Below are 9705 nucleotides of genomic sequence, written 5' to 3' on the forward strand. Positions count from 1 at the left end.
AAGTACTGAAATACCTTGCTACAACCCCATGACGCTGCCGGCTCCTTAGGTTGACTGAAAAACAGTAAAGCCTTTAAAAAGATCCATATTGCAAATATAGTTGTATACATTTTTCAGTAATTGATGCACTGCTTTCAGAACTTTCTTTCTGTGGTTTTTGTGAAATTTTGAAATATTGGCTGTCTATGTACGTGCTTCCTGGTGGGGGAAAAAAAATCTAAATATAACAGTTAAGTCCTTCCCTATTTGTTTGGAACAGGTGAATGATATGGAAAATGACATTCCCATTAAAACAGGCTAATATCCAATATTGTATATACAATATCTTATCTTGCCTATATTTATAAAGCCACGCTGGATTGTTTCTTTTTCCACAGCTAGTAAAGTTCTGTGTATATTTTCAAATTCTGTAGGAATTTTCATAAATAAAGAAGTAGAATAACAAATACAATTTTGTTTCTAGGAAGAGACCAGCTGCCCTTGATATTTCATAAATCAACTCTGATTTCTAAATTGGATTTTTTTTTCATAGTGCAGAAGAGATAAAAATACAACTGTGCCTGGATATCTCAATATGTATTGCTTCCAAAATTGAAGGTATTAGATCTGTTATACAGGTGATCACACTTCAGTTTGTTAGCTGAATTAAATATCTTAATTTTATCTAGAATTAGGATATGTGAGCCCGTAGAAACAAACTGTTTATGAACGAAGTTAATGTAGTTATTTATTTTTCGAATTAGACCACATGTCCCAGTTTTACTTGGGCTTTTTTTTCCATAGGATATTTCACTATTCATGAAGTTTTTTGAGATGTTTCAAAGTTCTAGATTTTTTCATTTAATAGATGCATATATTTGTAATAAACTCAACATTTTTGTTTTTGCTATATTGCTCTACCAAGAGTTTACTTTAGTCAGTGAGAGTTTTCAAAAATAATGAAGAAATTTTTTTTTGAGGGGTGCTAATAATGTCTCCCTTTAAGGATGCCTTTTTGGGTGTTTATTTTTTTTGGAAAGTCTTTGGTACTTGTGAATGGTCAGATCATAAAAATCCCCAGTCATTTCTGACATACTTTGCATATGTGCCTATCTGGTACAAGCAGTCCACTGAAGCCAGGGTTGGTGTATGAACAGAGTTTAGAGTAAAGAGAGACATAAAACCATTGTGGACACAATTATAGTTGTTCTTTAATCAAAGTGAACATTAATGTTGTAGTGTATGCATTCAGAATAATAGGGTACCAGAAAAAAAGGAGGTTGGGTGGGGGGGGGGCGGTATGGACACATACATATCACTGTTCTGGCAAACAGGTTGTAATAGCACCAGCATCTTCTTTGATTAGTTGTCTTTTGTATGAGAATTTTGTTTTCCCAAAATATTATCTGGACTGAAGCATAAATAGGCATGGTAGTGTGCTGAAAGTGGCATTGCTGTTAATAAGAAAACTAAAATGGTTATTTGAGTTGATGGCCACCCTCCCTAGTTTTAAATACAACTGAGTCCTGCTGATCATAGTCACTTCAAGTTGCTATTAACCAGGACAGACTTCAAACCAATTAGCACTGCTTTCTTATTAACCATGACTATGGCCAGAAGAATAGGAGGAGAGATGGCAAAGGTGGAAGGGAACTAAGGAGTTTGGGCATTAATAATTAATGCTTTCTCCTTCCTTTTGAAAGACCGTAGCTAACATCTATCTGGGTCTGTCAATTTCTCCCTCAGGGAGCTTAATCTTTTCACATTACCTTTTGATATCAGAATATAATTTGCTATCCCAGGGCCTTTTAAATTTGGATTCAGAGATTTTTAAAAATTTATTTATAAAGTCAGCTTAATAAGAGCATTTAAAAAACTCAACTTGAAAGCAAATTGTATCTTTTGTTTCCTTTTTGTCTTATAATAACAAAAGCATTCATTTGCACACAACTTGGACAAGTGGACTGAAAGCTGGCAATCAGTAGTGATTGGCAGTGTAGTGAACGGCTTCTCCTTAGTTGGGGAGAAATTAATGTGTACTCTAGGGTTTGTATTTAGACTAGTGCTGTCTTTTGCCTCCAACATCATTAATACAACAGCTAGTTCAAGTGTGCCGATAAGCTAGTGTTTCAGTTGGTATAAGCTATGGAAGCTTGTCAAGAGCTTATACCTTGAAATGCTTTATGAAACATGGCACCCAGTCAGCGCAATGGAGCATGAAATTTAACTTGAATAAATATTAAAAAATTGTAACACAGCAATTTAGGGGAAAGAATTAAAAATTCTTTTTATAGCTCTTACAGTCTGTGTGACATTTTATTCCTAAGGAAGTTGTGCACAACCACCGTATCTTGATTTTTTGAAAAATTAGGAGGCTTTGGCATCATTAATATTCGTAGCTCTGCAAGTTAAGGCAGTACTAATTAAATTCCCACCTTTAGAAAATAATTTGCTCTTAGGTTGATTTTCCTGTCGTCTGGCATAAGAACCTTATTGTATACCTGCCCAGGTACACTTGGGCATGTTCAACCTTTTTTAGATCAGTGGTCTGATCCTATAATATGGTCTGTTAACCTGTACAAATACATTCACATTTCTATAATTTTATTTTAAAGAAAAGCAAATTATATCTCATTACTAATTTTTCTCTAGTTTCTGTATCATATTTCTACTGCTCATGGTTTCAGTTTGGTGTATTATTTTATTTTTTCATTGAAGCTATTCTCTTAAAACATTATTTTAATGGTCCTGAAGGAACTGTCTTATTTTCTCTTTAGTTTATTCAGATTGCTTCATTAGAAATACTAATGGCTTCTTGATTGAGTTAGGTTAACTCTCTGCCTTATCTGCTGTCAGCCCAAGTTGCACAAAAATGTAAGTGGTAGAAATGCTATCTACAACAGAGGTATCGAGTTCTAGAAGTGTCACACACGATTGTTTATCAAACGAGATTCCATGCAAATGGTAACAGTAGTCAAAACATAGGAGTATGCAGCTCCACTGAGGCTGATTTACCCTGATTTTTCACATTGCTGTGTGCTGCCACAGTTAAGACTGCATTTGGTTTTAGGTTGTATTGTTCTTCCATTTTCACGGCTGTGGAACAAAGTGGCTGACCTGTCTTGAGAAATACAGCTATGGAGTTTCCAACAAGAGGCTTGTTTGCAACATAGCACAACAGCAACAGCAAACATTTAGGGTTTCTCACAGAAGTTATCTTCATCCTTTATGCATCACTTCTGATAGGCACTTTCCCATAATTACCTATGATTCCTAGAGAATTAAGGAAACTGAAACAGTTGGGAGTATCATCATACTTGCAGTTTTGGGCCAAGCAGTTAGGGTATCTGGAGCGGTCAGTTTTACCTTGTGTGCCATTGGAGAACTTCCTGTCAGGTGTAGAGTTCTTGGACCTGACAGCCTGGATAGTAGCTGGCTGATATCTGTAGTTTTTTTTCTGAAGCAGTTGTATACATCTTAGGAAACCTTCAATAGAAAGACTGTACCAACCCAAATGACAATAACTGTTTGGGTCTGAACAACATATTGTGTACCATTTAAAATACATATTTGTTCTCTCCAAAACAGGCAAGATTGCCTCCTATCTCAGTTAGAATCAATCTATCAATCCATACCCTAGAAAAGGCTATGTGATAGTCTGTCACCTACCTGTGAAATTTTAAGAAAGGACCATTTTCTTCCACAGTTCAGAAAATCCTTCTTCTCCAGGATCTTAATATACTAATGGCTGGTTTGAAGTGGTATGCCATTATATTGATGGACACATTTATTCCATGATCTGTTCCTTCCATGATCTTCCATTATCCTGTCTTTCACGAGGACAGTCTTCATCTCCAGCCTCATCTGAAGTGCCTGCCTTGTTTATCTATCTATTCATCTGTTGGTTTTGTTCTCCAAACCTCACTTTTCATGAGCCAAAGTAAAACTTGGCATGCTGGATGTTTAGAGCAGGGGTGGGCAATTATTTTGGCCTGTGAACCACATAGGGAGTTTTGCTTAGCTGTTTCAGGCTGCGTCAGCACCCTTCACCTCCTGCAACTCACTAAAACTCCCTATGTGGGATGGGGCCAGAGGCAGGGAGTGAGGTGGGCACACAAAGCGAGGATCACAAGATGAGGTGGTGATAGCATGGGGCTGAGGCCTGGGGCAGACCCATGATTCACAGTCCCACACTGTCACCACCTCAAGATCCCAGGGTTTCCCTGGCCCTGTCTGCCCTTTTTGCTCCTGGGTGCCACTTTGAACAAGCCTGAAGTCCCAGTCCACCCAACCACGTGCCCTGCCCACACACGTCCCGCCTCTGGCAGTGGATACAGGGCAGACAGGCCAGAATGCCTTCACAGTGGGGCTGGGTCCAGCAACAGCAGCTGGAAGGAGCTGCTGTCCCCAGGTTGCTGGGAAATGGAGTCTGGTCATTGTGCCACCTCGGCCCTACTGTGCACCTGGGGGCAGTAGAAACAGACACACATGCCATGGCCTGGGCTGCCTCTCGCACCTGGGCTGGGTGGGACCAAGGGACCTGTCATGGGCCAGGTACAATCCCTCCGTGGGCTGGATCCGTCCCCATCATAGAATCACTTGTGTTACAAGTACTATCCACTGGCTGACTATTAGTTTACTGTGGCCTTATACAGCCATACATGTAAATGCCAAGGTGTTTTAGTCAGCTCCACAGTAAATGTCTTTAGTAGATGCACTTTCCTACTGAGAGAGTTTTGCTTAATATCTAGCCTAACATTCCCTTGGTGAAGCTTAAGACTATTGCTCCTTGTTCTGTCACCTGCCACCACTCAGAACAGTTTAGATCCATCCTCTTTGGAACCATTCTTTGGGGAGTTGAAGGCTGTTGTTATAATCCCCTCTTAGTCTTCTCTTCTTCAGATTAAGTAAGATCAGTTCCTTTAGCCTCTCCTCGGAGATCATGTTCCCTAGCCCTCTGACCATTTTTTTGCTCTCTGATGAACTCTTTCCGATTTCTGATCCTTTCTGTAGTGGGGGATTACTTCCCTCAATCTGCTAGCAACCCTTTTACTAATGCAGCCCAGTATGCTGTTAGCCTTTGCAACAAAGATATACTGTTGACTCAGTTGGCTTCTTGACCACTGTAACCTCCAGGTCCTTTTCTTCAGAGCTGCTGCCCAGCCAGTCAGCCCCCAACCTGTACAGGTACATGGGATTGTTCCATCCTAAGTGCAGGACTTTGCACTTGTCCTTATTGAACATCATTAGATTTCTTTTGGTCCAGTCCTCCAGTGTGTCTAGGTCACTGAATCCTAACCCTACCCTCCAGCATATCTACTTCCCTATCCAGCTTGCTGTCAACCACAGGTTTGCTAAGAGTGCACTCCATCTCATCTTTCAGGTAATTCATGAAGATACTGAACAAAACCAAACCCAGGACCAACCCTTGGGGCACACCTCTTGATACCAGCTGTCAACTAGACATCAAGACATCTGCCCTTTGAGTCTGATAATCCAGCCAGTTTTCTGTTCCCCTTACAGTGCATTCATACAACCCATACTGATTAGTTGCTAAAATTTAGCATCTATAAATGACTGCTTGAGGACTTACCCTCCAGTCCTTGCAAATGTATTATCCTTATATATTCCAAAATCTGCCCTCTGTTTCTGTTATTTTGTAGTCCTACCGCAGTGGGTTTTCTGTTGATAAAGAGTTGAGAAATGGTTAAGGCTGCCCTTCTCCTTTATACCATCTGTCAGGAGGGCTTTTATGGCACAAGAACAGCTCAACATTGCTTTTCAGAATAAGTTGATCTCATGTACAATAAGTTGATCTTGTGCTTCACCAAGATTGGAATCTCTGTGGATAACATGAGAGAGAACCCAAATTGGTATGAGAATGGTTCTGTATCTTAACCTGAAGAGAGAAGTCACAGGTGGCAAGAACCTACAAGAGTACTTGAATACCAGTTCCTAAAGAACTGTTGTTGGTCAAGTTGTTCATCCATAAGTAACTGTCCATTTTAAGATCAGTTTTAAACTTAGTTATTCGTACTTCAGCTCAACACTTTCTAGCTGAGTGATGGGCAGCTTGTTTAAAAAACAGATCCATTAAACTGTTTTATATCACCTCCGATCACATTTACTCAGTCTGTCAGCCTCTTAAGGAAAAGCTGATAGCACTTCCAAAAATGTAACCTATTTGTTATGTCTGTTCTAATGTTGTTCAAGGTTACAGGTCTAATAAAATATATTCCTTTTTTGTAGCAGAGGTTTATCAAAATCTTATCAAAACTTTTTCTTATGTTGTTACAGGTTATTTTAGTGTCTGCCAACAAGCTGACTCGGTACATAGAACCATGCCAACTGACAGAAGACTTTGGTGGGACGCTTACGTATGATCACATGGACTGGTTAAATAAGAGGCTGGTTAGTTTGCTGTGGAATTTCAAACTATGAAATTGAGTCTGTGCCATTTATTTTTGTGTGTTACCGTAATACAAAGAATGCACTAGACTGTATTTGAATAAAGGAGAACATGCACTTTGAATATTTAAAAAAAAATAAGTGTTCAAGCTGAAACAGAACTTAGTCCAGAGGTAGCAAAGTATATGTAACTATTCTTTTTAAGGGGAGGGTTGTCTTGTTCAGTTCTGCTGGAGGTCCTCAGTGCTGAAATGTCCACCAGGAGCTGAGGTACAATAGTATTAAGAGGTAGGCATTGGTTGTAGAGGGACTCTGACCTGATTTTGCATGTTCTTAAGTTCTCTTTTAAGATGAGGCCCATGTAGAGACAAAACTAGAATGTGGCTGTCGTCTCTCATAGTAAAGAGCTTTCCCAATGGTGCAGGGATGCAAGATACCACCTTTTCTTCCATACTGTACTCCCCTGTATAAGATATACATGTTACTTTTGAAAGGCAGAATAAAGGCAACAGTCATTTAAAATACTGTAAGTATGGGATTTTCCCAGGGATAACATACGCAGCTGCAACTGGGGTGGAGCAAAACACTGCCTATTCTGTTAACCCCCTAGTTCTAGTTTACCACAGGTACTGCTGACAGAGTCAAACAGCCATCTAACCCCTTTTCTCCTCTCAGCTGAGTTGGGTGGCAGCCAGCAGCTCATGTCATGTCATCTGAGGGCCCAGTCTTAGCCAGCAGTACCTGCAAAGTCAGCTGAGAGCCCTGGCTTTGATTTAGAATTACAGAAGAGCCACACCATGGGTGCTAGAAGGACTTTAGATGAGTTGGTAGCAAGTTCCTGCAGCATGAGCCTCTGCTAAGGAAAGAGTCCACATCCAGCAGTGAGGGAGCCCCTGTGCAATGTGCAGTGTTAATTTCTTTTTGCCCCAGCAAATGCTCCTGTATGACACAACCTGCTATTACTGTGCTAAAAACATGCACCCTGATATTTATCAGTTGATTTTTTGGGGGAAAAGTGTATGTTACATGCAAGTAATTTTGATATATGAAAGACTAAATCTCTCCCTAAATCATTACTATGTCCAAATTACTTAGGGAGCTTTTGGTGCCTTTGGATTCTAGTTAAAACCTAATTGCAGATCAGAACCTACCTTGAAAAAGTTACTATGAAAGTGAATTTAAATACACGTAGATTACAACATATTGTATGGTAAAAGAATATTTAAGTGATTCCAATGCTCAGTCATTATTAATATCTCATATCACTTGTGAGCATCCTTTGTGCAGTGTTTTTGGAATAGTCAGTGCCTTGTTGTGTATATTGTATTTGCTTGACTCTAAGGTGGCCCTGAATTTAAGATGACCCTCCCAATAATCAAATTCCACACAATGAAAAAAATTAATTTGATATTTTTATAAACAGACCAACTGACAAAAACTGTTTCAGTACCAGCAAGTCATAAATTTAGCATTAGGTTCAATTTAATTCAGCATTAACCTAATCTATATTTGGATGTCTAGAACATGGTGACTGCTACTCTTTTCTTAGTTCCTACAATCTAGGAGTGGTTGTTTTTACATGCATTCTCACTCTCACTCTTTACTGTTCTCATCTTTTTTACCTCATCTTCCCACAAAACACCATCTTTGGTTCCATCCATGGCATTGGACATACAGGATTTCATGAAGCCTTTAATAATGGATTCTGCAGATATCCTTACACAAGAAGTCAGACTTAATTGGCAAGGCTGTACTATGGTTGACTGCTTAGTCTTCCCACCATGTGTAAGCGCATGGTTCCTTGCCAGGATACTAACACAATATGTGGTTCTTAAAGGGCTTATTCATTATAACATCCAGTACTTGGAGTTGAGATGTCATACCAGCAAGTATGACATACAAGATCACAGTTCATTGGCCAAATGTTTGCTTTCACATCTGGTGTTAAATGCCCTCTGAATGTATCCAGTGCTAACATTCCTCTTTTCTTCAGCAGTGCCCTCTGTCTCTATTTCCACACATCTAACCAGTCATTAATCAGTTAGAATTGTAGAAAATTAAGGCTGGAAGGGACCTCAGGAGGTCATCTAGTCCAACCCCCGGCTCAAAGCAGGACTATCCCCAACTAGATCATCCCAGCCAAAGTTTTTTCTAGCCAGGTCTTAAAAACCTCCAAGTATGGAGAGTCTACAACCTCTCTGGGTAACCTGTGCCAGTGTTTTGCTACCCTCCTAGTGAGAAAATTCTTCCTAATATCTAACCTAAACATCCCTTGCTACAACTTGAGACCATTGTTCCTTGTTCTGTCATCTGCCACCACTGAGAACAATCTAGCTCCCTTTGGAATCACCCCCTTCAGGTATTTGAAGATTGCTATTAAATTCCCTCTGTCTTCTCTTGTCTAGACTAAATAAGCCCAGTTTCCTCAGTGTCTCCTCAGAAGTCATGTGCCCCAGCCCCCTCACCATTTCTGTTGCCCTCTGCTTGACTCTCTCCAATTTGTCTATGTCCTTTCTGTAGTGAGTGGCCCAAAACTGGAAACAGTCCTCCAGATGTGGCATCCTCAGTGCTGAATAGAGGGGAATAGTCACTTTCCTTGATCTGCTGGCAACACTTCTACCAATGCGTCCCAGTATGCTGTTAGCCTTCTTGGCAACAAGGGCATGCTGTTGGCTTCTATTCAGCTTATTGTCCACTGTAATCCCCAGGTCCTTTTCTGCAGAGTTGCTGCCCAGCCAGTCAGCCCCTAGCCTGTTCATAGATTTCATAGACATTAAGGCTGGAAGGGACCTCAGAACATCATCGAGTCCAGCCCTCCCGCCCAAAGGGCAGGAAGTCAGCTAGAGTCATAAGATTCCAGCAAGATAAGCATTGAATTTACTCTTGAAGGTGTTCAGTGTAGGTGCTTGAACCACCTCCGATGGCAGGCTGTTCCAGATCTTGGGGGTTCGGACAGTAAAATTCTTCCTTATGTCCAGCCTGAAATGGTCTCGCAGTAGTTTATGACTATTTGACCTCGTCATCCCTTGGGGCGCTCTGGTGAACAAGCGTTCCCCCAGATCCTGGTGGTCACCCCGATAAACTTATAAGTGGCCATCAGATCACCCCTGAGCCTGCACTTTTCCAGGCTAAAGAGCCCCATGGCTCTCAACCTGTCATCATAAGGTCTGTTTTCCTGACCTCTGGTCATGCGCATGGCTCTTCTCTGGACTCTCTCAAGCTTCTCCACATCCTTTTTGAATTGTGGAGCCCAAAACTGGACGCAGTACTTCAGCTGCAGCCTCACCAAGGCCAAGTAGAAGGGGAGAATGACGTCCC

At 40.7% G+C, this 9705-nt stretch overlaps 1 protein-coding gene across 5 annotated transcripts in view; it reads left to right on the top strand.

Annotated features, from left to right (window-relative positions):
- The window catches only part of SESTD1 (SEC14 and spectrin domain containing 1), a 116553-nt gene that overhangs the window by 63965 nt on the left and 42883 nt on the right, over positions 1 to 9705 (top strand). For all 5 annotated transcript variants that reach the window (XM_019554109.1, XM_019554111.1, XM_019554112.1 and 2 more), the window contains one exon: positions 6277 to 6390. In XM_019554109.1, the coding sequence (XP_019409654.1) occupies positions 6277 to 6390 (114 nt within the window). The remainder of the gene's footprint in view (positions 1 to 6276; positions 6391 to 9705) is intronic.

This window comes from Crocodylus porosus, unplaced genomic scaffold (genome assembly GCF_001723895.1).
Source record: "Crocodylus porosus isolate Cpor-Errol unplaced genomic scaffold, CroPor_comp1, whole genome shotgun sequence".
In the NCBI taxonomy this organism is placed as follows: domain Eukaryota; kingdom Metazoa; phylum Chordata; order Crocodylia; family Crocodylidae; genus Crocodylus; species Crocodylus porosus.